The 20,295-nt window shown below is 40.6% G+C and overlaps 1 protein-coding gene across 1 annotated transcript in view; it reads left to right on the forward strand.

Annotated features, from left to right (window-relative positions):
* MED12L (mediator complex subunit 12-like) overlaps positions 1–20,295 on the forward strand; it is a 576,790-nt gene that overhangs the window by 144,364 nt on the left and 412,131 nt on the right. The window contains exons 5-8 of the mRNA XM_006900063.1: positions 10,669–10,838; positions 13,118–13,228; positions 15,795–16,064; positions 19,208–19,357. Coding sequence (XP_006900125.1) covers positions 10,669–10,838; positions 13,118–13,228; positions 15,795–16,064; positions 19,208–19,357 — 701 coding nt within the window. The remainder of the gene's footprint in view (positions 1–10,668; positions 10,839–13,117; positions 13,229–15,794; positions 16,065–19,207; positions 19,358–20,295) is intronic.

Genomic DNA, 20,295 nt, shown 5'->3' on the forward strand with positions numbered 1-20,295 from the left:
AGGACAATGGTGCTGGTGGGACTAGTGTAAATAATGTGTAAGTATGCTTGTGTGTTTAGGGCTGTTTTACAGAGTTATCTGGTGAAGCAGTCTCTGTATTAATTGGTGTTGAATTCCTAATAAAGGCCAACTAAAGGTAAATCCAAACTTTGAACTAAAGGCAGTTAGGATCCAATTAGTAAACCCCATGCTGCTTTTATTGTTGCTGAAAGTTTAGTCAGATCACAATTAACCATGGAAGTAAATTCCACAGCAAAGGGAAAAAAGAAAACACCGTTTAAAAATTTTGCTTGGGGCTTTTTCCTACCTGTTCTGGAGAAGAAGTTAAAAGAAGAGTGAAGGTAATGGTCTCTCTCATGTAGAAATTTAAATAACTCTTGCTGGTGAGGCTAGTTGTATATTGCCTCTCCTCCCTTTCCTTCCTAATCCCCAAATCCTCAGAGTGGCCTTTCTTTTTATTCCCTAGGTCTCTTCTTATCCCTTTGAGAACACCCCCCCCCCCCCCCCGGTGATCTGGCTTCCTGGTGCACAGAGGTGGTTCTTAGCACTGAGAGGGCGTGCTGTTATTTAGTTGCTGAAGACAAGTCTGTTTGTCTCATGGTAGCCTTTTTCCTCGGGGACAGTGAGCCTGTGGCTTGGTCTCAGATGTGGAAGGCTGTGGTGACATCTCCTGAGGGGTTAATTAAGCACACCTGTGGAAACCTGTGAAAATAATGCCCCTGTTAGTCTATGATAGGAATATCTACGCATGCCCAGGGCTCATCAGTGTATACAGAGAAATTGGAAAAGATTGAAGAAATTTGTTTGAGCATTTCAAACCATTAGCTATCTCATGCCCATGAGTAGAGTAGTTCAGTTTGTGTGTCTCTATCAGAAGGACTCCCCACCCCCAAAAAAGCCAATGATATAGTAGATAGATGGATTGAATAAGAAATTCTTGTTTTATTGGCTAAATTTGCATTCATTTGATGCATGTTTATGTCTGATAAGAAGAAAGAACAACTGGGAGGAAAAAAACATCCGTATTGTAATGGTAGCATGTTTACATTACAATGAAAGACTTGGAGGCCTGTTGCAAGGAAAAGTCAGGGAAAGTATCATCTGTGGTTTCCTTCTGGTACTGTAGGGAAGAAAGGCACAGGAGTTTTTATACTGATTTTTGGATGCAAGTCAGTGTATTAAATACAAGTGAGGATACAGCTGTGGCTTTTGGATCTCTTTTTGTTCTTATCAGGTCCCTCTTTGCCAATCTCTCACTCCTTTTTGTCTCCCTGAGACCTCAGCTTCCTAGTTCCTCATTTAGCAGCTGTCGTCTCTCTTCACCCTCATGTCTTTAAGCCTTATGTTTCTCCTGCTTTATTATATATGCCTTGGTAAAAACAGTGTGAGTATGGGATAGTGAATTCTGACCTTTACTAACTTCACAAGAGAAGTAAATCTTCATCCACATCAGCAATATCAACAGCCCAGTGCTGATTCCAATGAGGTGAGACATGCCTCCAATATCTCTTACTCTAGACCCTTCTACCAACTCTGAGACCACCTGTCCCTCCTGCTGCATTCACTGCTTCTCCACTGAGCATAATAATTGTTTCCAGTGATCACACAGAACTCAAAGCAATCAAGACTGTGAGGCTTGTTATGGAAGTAACAGGTTACAGCTTGAGTCCAGGAATACTCAGGATACAAGACAGCCTTTTCTCACTGTGTTTACAGACATGCCTCTCTTTCACCCTTATCCTCCTGGTCTGGCTGCTGTCCTTCTTGAGCAAGTATTAAAAAGGGTTTTTTTTAGCTCTGCCAGTTTTTATGCCCGGTGGCACCCATACTCTGCCGGTTAGAATAGGTTCTGGCTCAGTGGTTAGCAGTAAGCACTCTACTGTGTTGGTCTGCAGGCTTGGAAGCCCACAGTTTTGTCTATCATTGGCTTTCTGGTCTTTGTCACTAAGCTCATCTCATGGCACCTTTTGAACTCATAGCCTTGGAGATCTTAGGTCCATACCATTCTTTGGCTCTTCTTCTTTGATGGTAGCAAGATCTTTTCCTCTGCAAGGATGCCTTTAAACTCAGGTGGGATGCCAAAATTGACCAATCCCCACATTAGCATTCTACACACCTTATTTGTGTGATCCTATCCCAGCAGGTGTCATTTCCCTTATTTATACTATTAGCAATCTATTCAATCTCTTTATGAGTGCTCTGGTGTCTTAGTGATAATGGGTTGTACTGCCAGTCCAAATGTTTGAATCCACCACCTAGCTGCTCTGTGGGAGAAAGATGACAGTTTCCTCCTTTGTGATTTACTGCCTCTGAAAACTCACTGAACGAGTCAGCTATAGGTTGGTTCCGACTTGATGGTATATAATAACAGACAATTTTCTTGGTGGGCTACAGACACCTCAAAAGTGCATAATCCTATACAGTCAAAACTTCTTACTGCTAGGCCATAAGTGGCATCATCATGTTGCTTGTTATTTGCTGTCGAGTTGCCTGTGATGACTCAATGACCCTAAACCCTTCTCTATCCCATGCTAATTTTAATTGTCTCTGACACACCTACGCCTATTACTTCAGTCACTGAATCAATCCATCTCATTGAGGGTCTTCCTCTCTTTCTCTGTTCCTTCACCCTCCCAAGCATGACATCCCTCTCCAGGGACTGGTCCCTCCTTGCAGCATGTCCTAAGTATTTCAGATGAAGCTTCAGAATCCTTGCTTCCATGGAGAAGCTTGGTCTCACCCACTCCAGGACAAACCTGTTTGTTCTTCTAGCAGTCCATTCAGTATATTCAGAACTCTTCTTCAGTACTACAGCTCAAAGTTCAAAGCATAATAGATGGAGAAAATATTGAAGCTGTCAGTGACTTCTTCTTACTTGGATTCACAGTTAGTATAGTTGGTACCAGGAGTCAGGAGATCAGGAAATGTATTGCATAGGGAAAGTCTGCAATTAGAGACCTCTCCAAATTATTGAGGAGCAATACTGTTAGTTTGAGGACAAAGATGTGCTTGATTTAGACTATGTTTTTTTTTTTTCATTCACTTGTTCTGCTGCTGAAAGGTGGACCGTGAATAAGGATGACAGAGGAAAATTTGAACTGTGATGTTGTAGCAGAGTACTGATTATCCCAGAGACTGTCAGGAGAACAAACAGATATGTCTTGGAGAAGGTATAGCCAGAGTGCTCCTCAGAGACAAGGGTGGCAAAGCTTCATCTCATATACTTTGGGCAAGTGGCTGGCTATTCTTAGAGAAGGACATCATGCTTGGAAAGTTGGGGGTTGGTAAAAGAGAGGAAAATCCTCAACCAGATGGATTGACATAGTGACTACAGCAGTGGACTTGAGTGTGTCAGAGATTGTGAGGTTGGCACAGGATTCAGATCTGTTGCTTATAGGGTTACTCTGAGTCATACTTGACTCAGTGGCACCTAACAGCAGTGACGACCTGCTCGCTAGGTGCCTCTCAAAATCTGCTAACAGGTCAGCTATGAGTTGGTTTTGATGCTACCAAACATAACAACAAAATAATGACTAGAAGGCCGTGTTATTTGATCCATTGCACCTTGTAATGACCTTTGTCTTTTTTGAGGTATTACCTCCTTCTTCAAGGATATATGGTACTTCTTGGCTAGAATACTAATTACTCATAGCAACTGGATAAGCCTTCATGGCTCCTTTCAGGTTTCTTTTCCTGTCACTCCACTTCTTCCTGAGTTGGGTAGAGGGACATGATGTAAATACATTGGCAGAGGACTGCTACTTGTGTTCACTCTGCACTCCTACCATGCACTTGTGCAAACTTAGCAACGATTCCCTGTTTATACCTGCCTTCCTCTATTTTTGACCAGAAAAATCCTTCTTTAAGGTGTCAGCAGAGCAGACTTGCCAGATAAATTGGGGATTTCTGCCATGCTGGAATGGTAGAATACTGAAATGTCTGGCCACGCCTGCAGGCTGAGGGCAATTGTCTTGTGAATCTCAGTGTCAGCTGGATGCAGGCCTTTTGTGTCTTGAAGAGAGGCAAGTATGGAACTCTTGGGGCGCTTTTGGCTTTCTTTTTGCCCCTGTTGGGTTTCGGCAGAGCAGACTTGCCAGATAAATTGGAGGTCTCTGGCCTAGAGTTTGCCAGCATTTGGATGTGCTGGGATGGTAAAAAATGGTAGGGCCCGAAGGCCTGCAGCCCTTGGGACTGTTTTTAAGTGTTTTTGGTACTCTTGTAGGTCGTACAGCCCTGGTGTGTCCACTTTCCGTACAGTGGTAATTTATGGTTGCTGTGAAGCTGAACACTGTGACACTGATGTGGTGATGGTTACCCATGGTGGACAGTGTTTGGTGGAGCTCCTCCATTAAAACAAGCTTGGAAGCAGGAGTAACATCCACTTTCATAATAGCTTACCTCCGGAACCTGGAGAAAGGATGGAAGTCACACAAGTGTGTCGAGGACTTTTATTCATAGGGTTGCTATGAGTCGCCTACAACTAGATGGCACCTAACGACAACAGTGTAAGGCCATATCCTCTCCCTCAGTGAGTTCTTATTTCTCCCAGCCCTGTATGTTTGGTTTCTTCTGGGTGTTTTGTTATGTTGGTAAGTACTATTGAGTTGGAACCGACCCGTAGCTGGCCCTCCAGCTAGTTTTTATAGGCTTTAATCACATGGGAGAAGATTACTTAGCCTTCTCCCACAGAGCAGTTGGTGGCCTCGAACTGCTTGCCTTTAGGAGTGCAGTGCAGCTTCTGCCACTAGGATACCAGAACTCCCTGGATGTTTAGGTCATAAAAAAAAACCCCTCCTTTAATTTTCAAAATATACATAGGCTATACCAGTCACAAACATGGACTATCTCATTTAATTATTTTCAAAATGTTAAATAAAATGTTTATTTTATACTGATTTCCTTACAAAGTTCATATGCATTGTTTTTCTCTGGATCTTTCCCGTTTCCTTTATCCACCCCTCCTTCCACCCATCAAATTGTACAATCCTATGATTAACCACCACCACCACTATCCTACCCATTCTCACCCCTCTGCTGCCCCTTCCCCCCATTAGAACCTCTTACACATTTTACTGGTTATCTTTCTGTTCCTACAATAATGATCATATGCAGTATTTGTCTTTATAAGACTGAGTTAGTTCACTTCGCATAATATCAATCCCCCACCCCCCAAGTTAGGTAGTTTTTCAAAATCATTGTTCCTGTATGCTGTAATAGTCCATCATGTGAATGTACCATAATTTCTCAGTCCATTTGATTGCGGTTGGACATTTGGGCTGTTTTTCCACGTTCTTGTGATGGTAAATAACACTGCTATGAACATTGGTGTACAAAGCTCCATTTGTGCCTCAGCTTTTATTTTCTCGAGGTCTATTCCAAGCAGAATAATCGCTGGGTTATATTGTATTTTTATGTTCAGCCTTATGAGGAAGGTCCAGAGTGGTTGTACCATTTTATAATCCTACCAACAATGTATAAGGGTTCTTCTCTCTCCACATCCTCTCCAACATTTCTTACTTGCTGTAGTGTTTAACTTTGCCACTGCTACTGGGATGAGACAGTATCTCATTGTGGTTTTGATTTGCATCTATTATTGCCAATGATTCTGTGTATTTCTTTATGTGTCTGTTGACCATCCAAGTATCTTCCTCTGTGAAAAGTCTTTTCATGTCTTTTGACCATTTTTGCTAATTGTGTTACCATTCTTTTTCGTGTAGAAGCTCTGCAGGATTTGTAAACTTTTGATGAAACCTTTGTTGGGTGAGGAGTACATTGCTATAAAAATTGGTCATTATTTTCATATTCATGAAGTTTCTAATGGCATGCCCTCACAGTGTTTGAGTGTTCAGAATGAAGTGATTGAGCTAAAATGACAACAGAAAGTTTGAAGATTTAAGAGGCAGGAAAATTAGGGGAGAGACTTGATTTGATAGTTATTTTGGGAAGACTTCCTGCTGTATCGATTCAAGTCAGACTTAGATGTTGGCTCTGTGTACAGCATACCCATGTGATGTGACTTAAAGAGATGGAAGGAATCCTGAGTTAGGGTGTTACGGTTATTGAAGAGAGAGAAATCTGTTAGCTGGTAGGTGGTACCCAGAGGCTGGGGAAGAGCTCCCTAGTAGACATGAAGTTTGAATGGATGCCAGAAAAGTTGCCACAGATGAATCCAGGTGTGTGAAGAGGGCACTCTAGATAGAGTACTATCATTTTTAAAGTTTAATAATTTTTTATCACATTTTGGGAAAAGCAGCTTGAGTTAGTAGAGAGCAAGTAAATAATGGTAGATAGAGTTTGAAAAATATTTCATTTCTTGGCCTTACTTCATTAAGGACCGAGAACATATTAAAGGCTTTGAATGATGCATCTAGAAGTGATGATTTTAAAAATACTTAAACAGAGCTGGTCATTAGTCAGACATTATATTTCATAACCAAACAAACTCCGCTGCCATTGAATCATTGCTGACTGCCTCATAGATTTTCAAGGCTGTAATTTTTAAGAGGCAAACTGCCACACATTTCTCGCAACAGGGCGGCCAGGGCTGCTTTGTGTTATTATAATGTCACATTGAATTGGAACCATCTTATAGCTGACCTCCAATGGATTTCTAGACATTAAATCATACAAGAAGAGATTGCACATTTTCCTCCAACAGAGCAGCTGGTGGATTTGAACCACCTTTCTTTGGGTTGGCAGAGCAACTTCTTACCACTATTAGACATTGCATGTTAACTCCGCTGAGACAGAACAACAGTCTTACATTAGGAAAGCAGGTGGCAACTATAGCTTTTAGTCATCTTCTTAAAAACATTTTATCCTGATACCCAAACAAAAAAATCACACCAAATCCACTTCCATCAAGTCAGTTTTGACTAAGTGACTCCCTATTGGGTTTCTAATGCTGTAAATCCTTAGAGGAGGAGACTGCCCATCTTTATCTGTTGGAGGGACTGGTGGAATTTGGTGTCCATCTCTTGGTCAGTAGACTCCGCCAGGAGACCTCTTTGCTGTTTATCTGGATAGCTCTCATTGACAGCTTGCTATCAACCTGTGCTGTTTTGTCCTTACTAACATTGAGTTGTATTGTTGTTGTTGTTGATTGCCTTCGAGTCAAGTATGACTCATAGCAATCCTATGAACAAAAGGCCTGAAGCCTTTTTATAACTATTGACATTTATCAGTTTCTGGAGGCATGCTGTTTAGGAACTGGATTCCACTCCTCTTTATCTTCATTTACACACTTAGGGAAATAGAAACTTCAAGAGGTTGAATATCTTGTTCCAGGTCACTTGATTCATCCTATAACTTACATATAGCATCATCACATATACACATTTAGGAGGACACAGTGAAATATATGCCTGATAGACAAAATTAAACAGTGGCTTTGGGATCTTGGGTACTAAGGAGAACATGCCAAAAAAGACTGGTCATTATTCTCATTCCTGACCCCAGGTACCACTCAATAGCTTTCATGTTCATTAAGTTTTTAATAATATGACTTCATAGACTTTAAACTCAGTATCAATGAACTATAGATGTAGCTGTGCCTTCCAAGTTGCTTCAGTTTAGAATTGCTGTTAGAGTTGACTCAACTATTTCCTGCGTATTTTCTTCTTTTCCCTGAGATTCTTATCCAGTTGTCTATGTAATTACCTGAAACTAGGTCCTTTTCAAGACCATGTAAATCAGCATCTGTAGGAGTGAGCCCTGTGACACTCAAATTTGCTTAAAGCTTCCCTGGTGATTTCTTTTGTGTTTTTAGGACTAAGAACCACAGCTCAAGTTCAAAGGAAACATGTTCTGCTTTTATGCTTCCTTCTTGTTGTTTGCTGCCTTCTAGTTGGGTATGACTCACAGCCACCCTGTGAACAACAGATGCAAACCCTGTCCTATCCTGTGTTGTCCTCACAGTCTCTGACACACTGAGCCCATTACTGTAGTCACTATATCAGCCCATCTAGTTGAGACTCTTCCTCTCTCTTACTGTCCATCTCCTTTCCAGCATAATGTCCATCTCCAAGGAATAGCCTCTCCTAGCAACATGCCTAAAGTATTTGAGAGAAAGCTTATTGTCTTTGCCTCCAAAGAGCATTTTGGCTGCACCTTCTCCAAGACATATCTGGCTATTCTTTTGGCTGTCCATGTGGTTGTTGTTGTTGTTGTTGTTGTTGTTGTTATGTGCCATCGAGTTGCTTGCGACTCATAGCGACCCTATGTACAACAGCCCTATACTCTGCTCTGTCCTGTGCCAACCGCACTGTCTCTGACACTCCCATCCCGATTATCCCAGTCACTGAATCAATCCACCTCATAGAGGGCCTTCCTCTCCTGTGCTGTCCCTCCACCCTCCCAAGCATGATGTCCCTCTCCAAGGACCGGTCTCTCCTCACAACATGCCCATAGTATGTTAGGCAGAGCCTCAGAATCCTTGCCTCCAAAGAGCCACCCAGTTTAACCCTTTCCAGGATGAATCTGTTTGTTTTCCTAGCAGTCCGTGGTATTCTCAATACTCTTCTCCAGCACCACATGGGCTATCATTGCTGACCAGATGGATCCTGTCTAAAAGCAAAGAATATCTGCTTTTCCTTTATTGACTATGCAAAGGCATTTGACTGTGTGTATCCTCAGCAGTCAGGAGATCAGGAGATACATTGCATTGGGAAAGTCGTATTGCAGTCAGGGACCTTGTCAGATTATTGAGGAGCGATGTTGTCCGTTTGAGAACTAAGTGAATAAGGTTGTCAGAAGAATTGATACCTTTGAACTGTAATGTCAGAGAAGAGTATTTTTCCATAGAAGCAAACAAAATAACCCCAGCTAGATGAATTGCATGGTGAAATTCTGTGTGAAGGACCGCTCCAGAGTACTGAAAAGCAATGATGTCAGTCTAGAGACTAAGGTGCACCTGATCCAGTCCATTGGCTTTGCAATTGCTTGCTATGCATCAGAGAGGTGGATAATAACCAAGTCTCTCCTTGGAGGCTAGGATTTTGAAACTTCGTCTCATTTACTTTGGGCACATAGCCAGGAGAGACTATCCTTAGAGAAGGACATTATGCTTGGAAGGGTAGAGGGAGAGCGAAGGAGAAAAAGACTCTTGATGAGATGGATTGATACAGTAACTAGGGCAATGGGGGTTGGTGTGTCAGAGTCAGTGAGACTGGCTCAGGACAAGGCAGGCTTCAGAGCTGTTGTACATAGGATCATTATGGGTCGCAGGCGGCTTGATGACACCTAACAATAGCCATAGCATTATTTCCCACTCCAGGTGATCTCCCATGATTAGGGCAGAATAATGCTGTGGAGGGTTTATTGGGGCTGATTTTCAGGGAGTGATCACCAGGCCTTTGTTCCATTCTCCAGGATGCTCCTTTAGTTGCCAGTGCCTTAGCATGAGAGGAAGTTTTGGTGGATTAGTGGTTTGGAGTTGAGCTGGCATCCCAGAAGTCATGTGGTTCAAATCCACCAGCTGCTCCATGGGAGACAGAAAGACAGGTTCCTTTTGTGCATTTTACAGCCTCTGAAAACTCACAGGAGCATCAGCTGAGTCGGTTCCAACTGGATGGCACACAACAATAATTTTTAAAGTATACTGCTGCTCTTTTACTGTTTGTTGTCAATTTTTAATGACAGTTTTGCTTATAGTCATCCTATTTTTATATTGATTCCCTATAGTCTGTCTTGTTCTGTATCTCAGAATCCGATTGGTAAGACTTAGTGTCAGGTGCATATGGCTGACACACAGTATTGAGATTATAACATCTATGGATTCCCAAAGGGCACTGAAGCAGTGGTATGTTCAACAGTCTCAAAAGGATCTGTGTTTAGATAAAGACTCAAGCTCTCACAAAGAAAGGGGGGGAGCACTGGAACATTATTTAATGTTAGACAAAATAAGAGTGGGTGCATGTGGGTGTTATTTTTAGATATTGAGACATATCTTTTTCTGTGGTAATATTGAGCATAGTGCCATACTGAGAGGGAGCTAATAGCAAGGCTTGGCATGGAAAAGCTAGGGCTTGGATCCTTGTTATTTTTGTTTTTGCTTATTATAGCTAAGCTAAATAAATGCCTTCTGTCTCTGTGGTTGGTGTTTTGCTGTGCTTCAAGTATGTGTGTCTTGAGATTGTCAGTCCACTTAATTTTAAGTGATCCCCCCCCCCGCCACCCCAGTGCTACCCTTTCACTCTCTCTCTGATCACCTGCCTTTGGTTGTCTGCCTGCCCTTCTCAGTTCTGAGGCCGCCAGTGTGGGCTGAGAGGACAGACTAGTTGTGCTCGATTCCCTTCTTACCTCCTGGGACATGTGCAGGCCCGAATGCTGCTGTCACACACAAGACCCTGGCAGATGACAGTCTTCTTACAGGTTGACAGAAAAGATCAAATCTTAATTAGCTATGTTTGAAAGTTGATTTGGGGCCTGTAAAACACTCCTGTAAGAGAGCTGCTTGGAGGGCTTTTTAGTTCTTTTGAAAAGTGAAATTTCTTGAGGTGCTCACTTTGCACTATTCTTTGTCCTGCTTGTACCTTGGATAGTTTTGTTATCCTGACTTCTGAAATACAGAAGAGGAGGAAAAGTGATACCCAGGCCACAGGTAACATAACATACACATATCTAGCAATTCTGATCATCTTTTCCCTACTGTTTTATTTTTATATACAGAGTGGACACAGATTTCTACCAGGTATCTTCGAGAGCAGCTGGCCAAGATCTCTGACTTTCACCATGGGGGCCCCAGCACAGGTGACGGTCCTGTGTCTGTGCCGCTGGAGGTAGAGCAAGCCATGAAGCAGTGGGAATACAATGAAAGGCTGGCCTTTCACATGTTCCAGGTGAGCTTTCTTGGAAGCACTGGACACTGTAGGATGCTCTGAAGAAGTGAGAAGCTTCCTTATAGTTCTGTTTTCTGTGATCTAAATTGTATGTGGAAAGCTCTGGTGGCCTAATGATAAAGAGTTGTGCTGTCAACCCAGAGGCAACCAATTCAAACCCCAGCTGCTCCATGGGAGAAAGATGGACAGTCACCTCCCATGCAATTTATAGGCTGTGAAAAGCATGCTGAAGGGTCAGCTCTGAGTCGCTTCCAAGTGGACTGCAGTGAACAACCACCGCCACCACTATATATGACCAGCATAAACAAAGACAGCTGACAGTTTTCACCTTGACTTTTGTTAAAGAAGACACGATGGCTCAAAGATAACAGTTGCATTGTGTTATATATAGATACATGGTGATCCACAACTTTCCGTGGTGTTGACGGCACTGGCTCATTTATAGCTGTTATTGCACTAGAAAATGAAACATGTTTATTCAGAACTGCCTTTGTGTTGGTCTCACCTGTCTCATAGCCATCTCATACAGAGGTTAAATATTCAAAGGAAACCTTAATTAGATTCAGCTGCTGTTTCCATTGCAAAAAGGGTTGAGGGAGGAATCCCTGCACTCTCCTTTAGACAAACTAAGAAAAATTGTATTGACCAGAAGAGGGCGCTTGTGCTGCTAGTGGCCCAGTTCCTGACAAAGCAGAGGGAGAGGAAGCTAAGATGAACTGTTACTGGATAGACTTTCAGTATCTGTTACCTTGATCAAAGAAGAAGAGAGGTACAATAGGTATGTGATTTTATTTTCACAATAGAATCCTAATTATAAATTTTCAAGAAACTCAAACTAGGAAAAGGCCTAGTTATTTTGAGAAATACTGCTGTGACTTCTTAGGTCAGTAAAAATAACTCCTATCAACCCTAATTCCTATTAGTTGAATGGCTTTATGTCTGTGCTGAGTTTTTATGACTTTTACTGAGCTGATCTTGTAATCTGTATCTTTGGAAAAGTATCCTTTTTTTTCAGTACCAGCATGCCTAATATTTTTTGGAAGGATTAATTTATATGTAGGAATATTGAACTTTATATATAGGAAGCAATTCAGTTCTAAAGTAATGAAGTGAATTGTAAAATTAATGTTAACTTCTAAATTTTTTTTTAATATTTTTCCAATTAGATTTGTTTGAAATATGAAACTGGTCCTAGTATGTTTGTGTGTAGAAATCTAGATGTGGTTACAAAAGCAAAAATACATTGGTTGTTGGAAATGATAAAAATTATTTAATATGTGATCCATAATGTGCAAGTATAATATGGCCTAATATAGGCATATGTACAAAAATGCCACAAAAGAGTATTTGTATATACATATGTGAGAATATGAAGGCAATAAACCCCAAATTTTCTTAGTGCTTATGCTAAGATGAATGGTCCCAACAGTTGTTATGCCATCCTTAAGGGACATTTTGGAAGTTTGTTTCTGTGTATGTCTTGGATAGTGGGTGATAAGTATTGTGTTTTTTTAGATTGCCACACTGGAATACATTATTTTATGAGAAATTGGGATGTTTTTCCCCCTTTATATTTAATTTATGTTATTGAGTTTTAAAAGTATATTTTGTAATTAGGTTAGCATTCTTTAAAATAATGAAGGGGGTTGTTTACTCAGAGGTGTATGTGATGCAGTTCGCAGCCCTTTGTTGAGAAGGTGATATGATAGGGACTTTTGCTATCTGGAATCTCTCTAATGATTTAACATTCTTTATGGGCTTCTGAATTTCCTTTCTCATAGAAATAGTTATTTTTTTTTCTGCACCCCTCATTCTAGAGAGAAGAGCACTAACAAAACAAGCAAGCAAATACAATCTTTATTTGTTTAGGTTTGTTCCATGAAACCATATTTTAGTACAGCAATGACTATATAACATGACTGCTATTACTAATTTCTAAGCTTAGCATTTTATCATTTTAGTTGCTTTTGCTTTAATATGTTGTTGTTGTTAGGTGCCGTCGAGTTGTAGATGACTCATAACGACCCTGTGAACAAACGGCCTGAGCACTGTTCGTACTTAGAGTTTCTGGAGGCAAGCCATTTCGGAAGTGGATGCCACTCCTGCTTCCAGGCTTGATTTAGTTGGGAAGCTCCAGCCAACACTGTCCACCATGGGTACCCGTTACCACGATTGGCACATCACTGTCACAGTCTTCAGCATCACAGCAACCACGAGTTACCTCTGTACAGCAACGCACAGACCATAATTAGCATAAATTTTTTTGTTACTTATTTAAGGAAGGAATGCTTGAAAAACATGAATACTTGACATGGATCCTGGATGTTTTAGAAAAAACTAGACCAATGGATGATGATCTTCTTAAACTCTTGTTACCGCTCATGCTGCAGGTACGGTACATGACCTTTGAGCCAGAATTTTATGGTAAGAAATATTTTGTATGTTGATGTGAAAGGGAACAATTTTGTTTTAAAATGAAGGGGAAAACATACCATTGATGTTACAACATGTGAGTGATAGAGAATCTACTGATTTAAGCATCTTCTGTGTTTTTATCTACAGGACTTTTTTAAAAGTAATACTGTGCACATGGATTTTTCATATCATTGAGCTAAACAAACAGCTTTTTAAATACTGTCTTCTTATTCACACAGAATTCTTAGGGGAACAAAAAGAAAATTATCTCTTTAAGGATCTATAGAAGACCTTGTACAGTTTTTAACTTCCCTTGAACCACTGAGAGTTAGGGAACTTGTTTGAGTAATGATTAATGATGGATAATTGTCTCAGATCTGTTAACTTTAACAACTGAAATTTGCTTGATACTCTATTCCTATATATTTTTGTTTTATGTATGAATGAAAATTTACAGATCACTGAATTTTCATTCAATCATCCATACACATTTTGTTTTATAGCATGAATTATAATTGGATTATATAATTAATGTCTCATCAACCTTTTTTAATTACACTATTTAAAAAATTCAAATATTATTTTTCAGACCAGATTCTTTCAATTTCCCTCACCTCCTCCATCAGATTGTACAAGCCATGATTAATCTGCCCCACCACACAGTCATCCCTCTGCTTCTGCCCCCCCTTGAATCCTCATACTCATTCTACAATAATGGCTTTATACAATATTTATCCTTGTTGGAGTTGACTCAGCATAATGCTGTCCTGTCCCTCCCAAGCTAGGCAGTAATTTACAAAATTATTGCTCCTGCATGCTGCATAAGTTTCCATTGTATGAATGTACCATTCCTAATCCATTCGATTGTGGTCAGACATCTGGGCTGTTTACATTTTCTTGTGATGGTGAATAACGTGCTATGAATATTGGTGTACAAATCTCTGTGTCTCAGTTCTCATTTTCTTAGGGCACAGGACAGAGCGGAGTTTAGGGCTGTTGTACATAGGGTCGCTATGAGTCGCAGGCGACTCGACGGCACATAACAACAACAATAGCATATTCCAAACAGTGGAATATAGGGGTTCCCATCAATCTTTTATTGTATGTTATCTTTTCCTTCACCCAGTTCATTTTTAAAAAAATAATTTTATTCTCCTACCCTTCTTTCCTGATACCTGGTAACCATCTAAGAATTATTCTGTGTATAAACCTTCCTTTAGCTTGTTATAATAGTTGTCATACACTGTATTAGTCCTTTTGTTAGAGACTTAGTTAGCATAATGTCTGCTAGATGCATCTGTATAGTTCAATGTTTTGTGAATTGAAGAATTGATCATTTTTCAGTGTTACATAGTTCATTGTATGTACCATAGTTTTTGTGCCATTTAACTCATAATGGTTTCAACTCTGGAAAATCTTTAGTTAAAGAACAAAGGCTAGTATATGCCAGAGTGAAACCTGAGTATATGTACCATAGTTTTTTTTTAATAATTTGTCTGTTAATGTACAGTCGGGTTATTTTCATCTCTTTGCTGTTATAAATAAAGTTGCAGTGAGCATGGGTGCACATTTATCTATTTGTGTGACAGTCCTTTATTTCTTTGAGATAGAAGCTTAGTACCGGGATTGCTGCGTCAAATAGCATTTCTATTCTCAACTTCCAGACCGCTTTTCCATAGTAGTTTGTACCACTTTTCATTCCTGAAGCAGTGTATTAGAGTTATAAGCTCTCCACACCTTCACCAGTATTTGTTGTTTGCTGTCCTGATTGAATTTGGCTGTGGTTCTTGTTTTTTTGTGAGATTTTTAAAAGTTTACATTTTCATAGGTAGGTCATAGATGCACATAATAATTAATACAATATGAAATGGTACTGGATGAAAAAGAGTAATTCTCCCTTTGCCCCAGAGATCACACTGGTCTGGTATCCTGTGTATTATAGTCTTCATGGCAGAGCGGTTAAGCATTTGTCTGTTAACTGGAAGGTTAACAGTTCTAACTGACCTAGAGGCTTCAAGAGAAAAAGACCTGATGACTTACTCCCATAAAGATTACAGCCTAGAAAACCCGATTGGACATTTTGTCACATGTGATTGCTTTGAGTTGAAACCAGTTTGATTAGACTAAACAAGAACAGCCACTAAGTGGTTGCCACTATGTCTCTGAAATGTAGCCAATTCAAATTGAGATGCTCATTAAGTTATAGTACACATGAATTTCAGAATGGGTAGGAAAGAAAGAGTGCCTAATATCCAATTAATTTGTATATTGATTATATGTTGAAATGCTAATATTTTGGATATACTAGTGTAAATAAAAGGCTTATATTTTTCAATTTTGTTGTTTTCTTAGTATGAATAGTTGCTAGAAAGTTTAAAATTATAAACGTGGCTGTCATTATTTTTCTTTGAGACTGTACTGATATCCATAAGTGTTATTTTTGCTTTTAATGGAGGAAAAAAAACCCCAAATGTGTTACGGTGTGTTGTTAGCTCAGTAGCAATCAGTGTGACTGAAACCTGGCATCTCTCTGCTTGTCAGTATTCAGATGAGTTTGTCCAGTCAGCCTACCTGTCTCGTCGTCTCGCCTATTTCTGTGCTCGCCGCCTCTCCTTGCTGCTGAGTGATAGCCCCGGCCTGCTTGTTGCCCACTCACCCCACATGATGATTGGTCCAAACGCCTCGAGCATCAGCACACCCAGCCCTGGCCCTCCTGGCCCCGGCGTGAGCCCGGTCCAACTGGCCTTCTCGGATTTCCTTTCCTGTGCACAGCATGGTCCCTTAATTTATGGACTTAGTTGTATGTTGCAGGTAAGCCCTTGGTTCTTCTTACTTGTGTTAAAATACAGAGAAGCAGCTGAGGGATTGGGAATAACATCTTCAGCTTTCACAGCACAAATAGTTTTTTCTTATGTAAACAATATGTAGATCACTTTTTATAAGATAGAGGTTGAACGCTGTAGAGTGTGTTTCTTCTCTGACATAAATGATGTCATGCATAGGATTCAACTTGGGAATGGCTTGATTTGGGAATCAGACAAGGAGTGCAGGTGGTCTCTTGGTAAAGAGCACGAAGACACTTGGGCTGAATCCACCAGGTACTCCGCAGGAGTAGACTGGGTAATCTCTTGTGTGATTAACTGCCTTTGAAGACTCACTGTGAGTTGGTTTGGAATCAGCGGTACCAGACATTAAGAACATCTGTTACTGCAGCTCATAGCAATGCCTTGTGACAGAATGGGGCTTTCGCAGAAGGTCTTAGAGAATGTAACTTTATAGGAGCAGATCACCAGATGTTTCTCTCTGGATGGAGAGGTTCAAACTACCAGTTTAGTTAGCAGCTGAATTTGTACCATCAGACTCCTCATTGCCTCCGTGTGGAAGAGAGTTACTGTGATTGTCTATTATTAGGCTCATTGAGCAGTATAATGATTAAACGATTTCAGGGAACCTGCAGTCAGCCATGTTACACTCCTTCTGGAAAGACAACTTATCCAGGCCGTATTATTTAGCTTCCTCAACTGAAGAAAACCTGAAGCGGTTGCTACAGAAGGTCAAGGACTGTAGTCTTCATTATGGATTGAAGCTCAACATCAAGAAAACAAAGAGTTTCATCACTGGGCCAATTGGCAGCACCATGATAGATGGAGAAAAGATTGAGGTTAACAGTTACTTACTGCTTGCTTGGCTCCACAATCAACACTCTTTAACACCAGCAGTCAGGAAATCAAAAGATATATTTGGGGGTAGGGGGTGGGGTTTGGAGAGGTGCGGGGGGATTGTGTACCAATGAGCGAGTTTTTCTTTTGCTTTTCAAGGAGAGGAGCAAACGGGGGGGGGGGAGGGTGTGCGGGGAGAAGGGTGCAACAATGAATGAATGGAATTCCAAAATCTCTGTAGATGTTCATTGAAATGAAAAATAAACAAACTAAATTGAAAAAAAAAAGATAAATTGCATTGGGGAGATCTTCTGTTAGGGACCTCTTCAGAGTGCTGAAAAGTAACAATCATTATCTAGAGACTGTGATATACCTAATCCAGGCCATGGTCTTTGCAATTACTTGCTATATATCAGAGAGCTGGACAATGACTAGGGATGACAGAAGAAAAATTGATGCCATCGAATTGTGCTGGAGAAGAGTCTTGAACATACCGTGGACTGCCACAAAAACAAATATGTCTGTCTTGGAGAGGGCAAAACCAAGTTTCTCCTTGGAGGCTAGGATTTTGAAGCTTAGGCTCACATACTTGGGGAAGGAGCCAGGAGGGACTAGTTCTTGGAGAAGGAAATCATGCTTGGAAGACTGGAAAAGCAGCACAGAAGAGGGAGACCCCAGGTGAGATGGACTGATACAGTAACTGGGACTATGGGGGTCAGTGTGTCAGAGTTAGTGAGACTGGCTCAGGACAGGGCAGAGTTTAGAGCTGCTGTACATAGGATCACTCTGGGTCACAGGCGACATGACAGCACATAACAAACATTCTGAGATGGTTGCCTCTGCTCTTTAGTTACATCAGAATCAACTCATTTGTCAGGCTCTGTGCATTTGTTAAGCCAGAGATGGCTCTTACAGCTATTGGGAATCCAGGACATGTGGGTCACTGAACTAACACTCTCAGGAATGTGAATCAACCCTGCACTAGAGGAGCTCAGAGCATAGAGTTCAGTCCACAGTTCATAAACTTTTACTGTGTTTTGTTTTACTGTGTGATGTTTACAGATAGATGAATACAAGGCTTAATATTGAAGACATGCACTTGAGAATCTACCAACGCTTTTAAGCCTCTACCCTGCCACTTAATAACTATAACTTTCAGCCTCATATTTCTAGAATGTGAAAAAAGGGTGATAACAGGTCTTCTCTCATTACTTCATGAGGTTAAAGTTGATGACTGAATTCTTCCAGGACAGTGGTTAACATACAGAGTTTTTGAGCATGCATGTGTCTATGTGAGTGTATGCATATCAATATTTTGATCTGCATTTAGAAGGAAGCCCGTAGTCTTGAGTCAAACCTTGGGCTAGTTACTAATCTCATCTGTAGTGTGTATTTCTCTTTGATATGTTTAAGGACTAAGAGAGCCCACTTTAGGAGATTGTTTTGTATGATTAAGAAGGTTGTAGAAAGTGCATGTTCTGTTGAGTTGGAACAGACTCATAACTGACCTTCCAGTGGGTTTTCAGAGGCAGTAAATTGGGTGGGAAGAGATTGCCTATCTTTCTCCCTCAGAGCAGCAGGTGGATTTGAACTGCTTGCTTTTGGGCTTGCAGCATAGCTCCTTACCCCTAGACCACCAGAGGTTTGTTTGAGTGGAAAAAAAATCTACTCAACAGAAGTACAGCCAAACCATAGACTCTGGCTCCAGAGAGAAAGGAAAGTGTGTGTGTGTGTGTGTGTGTGTGTGTGTGTGTGTGAGAGAGAGAGAGAGAGAGATAGATTGCACATGTGAGAGAGAGAAAAAGAGGAGGGAGAAAGCTCTACTGTGTATCTCTAAAAGCTTAACACATTTGTTATCTTGACTATTACAGGAAAGTTTTCTGACCCCTGGTTAAGGGGACTGACTACCTAGCATCTCTAAAGCTCCTCACAGCACCATTATTAGTGAAGATACTCTGCAGAAAGGATATTTTTTCAGTAATCCCTTTTACATTTTATGGTCTTAGAAATTACAGCTTTAAGTGATATTTACTGCATTTTTATTAATCTAGGTTTCTTGTGCTGGAATAATAGTTTACAGATTTAGAATTTTCTTTAGTTAATGACACAACTTCTACCATTCAAAATAATTCTGTCACAGATTATTCATTACTTGGAAAGTCAAGAATGAAGGTAAGTTCATATTTTAAGCTAAGGAAAATGTAAAATAAAACAAAATAGTCACTTTTATTGCTGTACTTCCTGTTATACTTTTCTCTTTCCTCTAAGTATCAAGTTTTCCTGCTTTATTTTTAGACTGTAACTCTCTGTTGCCCAAGTGCCTTGGTATGGAATTACTCCACAAATGAAAATAAGAGTGCAAACCCAGGCTCGCCCCTGGATCTGCTGCAGGTGGCCCCTTCCAGTCTGCCCATGCCAGGTGGGAACACAGCTTTCAACCAGCAGGTATGCGCACTGTCTCAGTGTCAGATGGATGCTTTCATTCTTTGGAAGGATCAGAGGGTAGTGAAGTGTGCCTGAGTTTTAGCATCTCTGGGGTTCGGTGCCATTCACAGCTTTGTCCTCACCTCTCTAGGTAACTGTAAGGAAGAGTCCTATTCCTCAGAACCACACAGACGTTCATTAAGTCATTCCCTTTCCCTCCTCCATCTTGGTGGGCTTCATTTCTGTCAACGCAGACAATACTTTTTGTGGTGGCTCTATTTCCACAATTCCCATAGTATTAGTGAGGCTTAGTAGATATTACATGTCTTTAATAGTGCTTGGTTATTTGATTCAGAGATTTAGGGCTTTTGACACTCCATGAAATTATAATTAATATTTAGAACCAAAGCCTTCTAGGTCATTAGCCATTTTCTTAAATTAATGGAATATTAGTAGTCACTTTCACTTCTAGAACTGATTCTTAGATGATACTAAAAACTGTTAACCTTTTTTGATCATTTCTTGAAAACAAGTGCACTTGGCAAAACTTATTTATTTTATTATTTTTTGTGTGTGCACCGTCAAATCAGATCTGACTGGTACAGGAGGAGATTGCCCCTCCTTCTCCAGCAGAGAATCTGGTGGATTCAAACCTCATACCTCTGGGATTGCAGTGCAGTTTCTTGCCAGTAGGCTGCCAGAACTCCCTTTTGCCAACACTTTTTGCATTGTTTCTTTTCATGAAAATTTATTACTGAAAACTGATACTGGGTTACCACTTTTAAATGTTTAAAAATGCGCTTCTTATCCCTCCCCCCGGAAGTTTCAGGATCCACGCGTGTAGGTGGCGTCCACGGTCCTTGAGCAGCCGGCTACGCGCACTTCTCCATGTTCTAGATCTTCAATTTCCATTTTGAGATACCTTAATCTATCGATGACTTCTTAGTATTACAGCTGGC

The sequence above is a fragment of the Elephantulus edwardii genome, unplaced genomic scaffold (genome assembly GCF_000299155.1).
Source record: "Elephantulus edwardii isolate Elephantulus edwardi_28Jun2011 unplaced genomic scaffold, EleEdw1.0 scaffold00272, whole genome shotgun sequence".
NCBI classification, from domain to species: domain Eukaryota; kingdom Metazoa; phylum Chordata; class Mammalia; order Macroscelidea; family Macroscelididae; genus Elephantulus; species Elephantulus edwardii.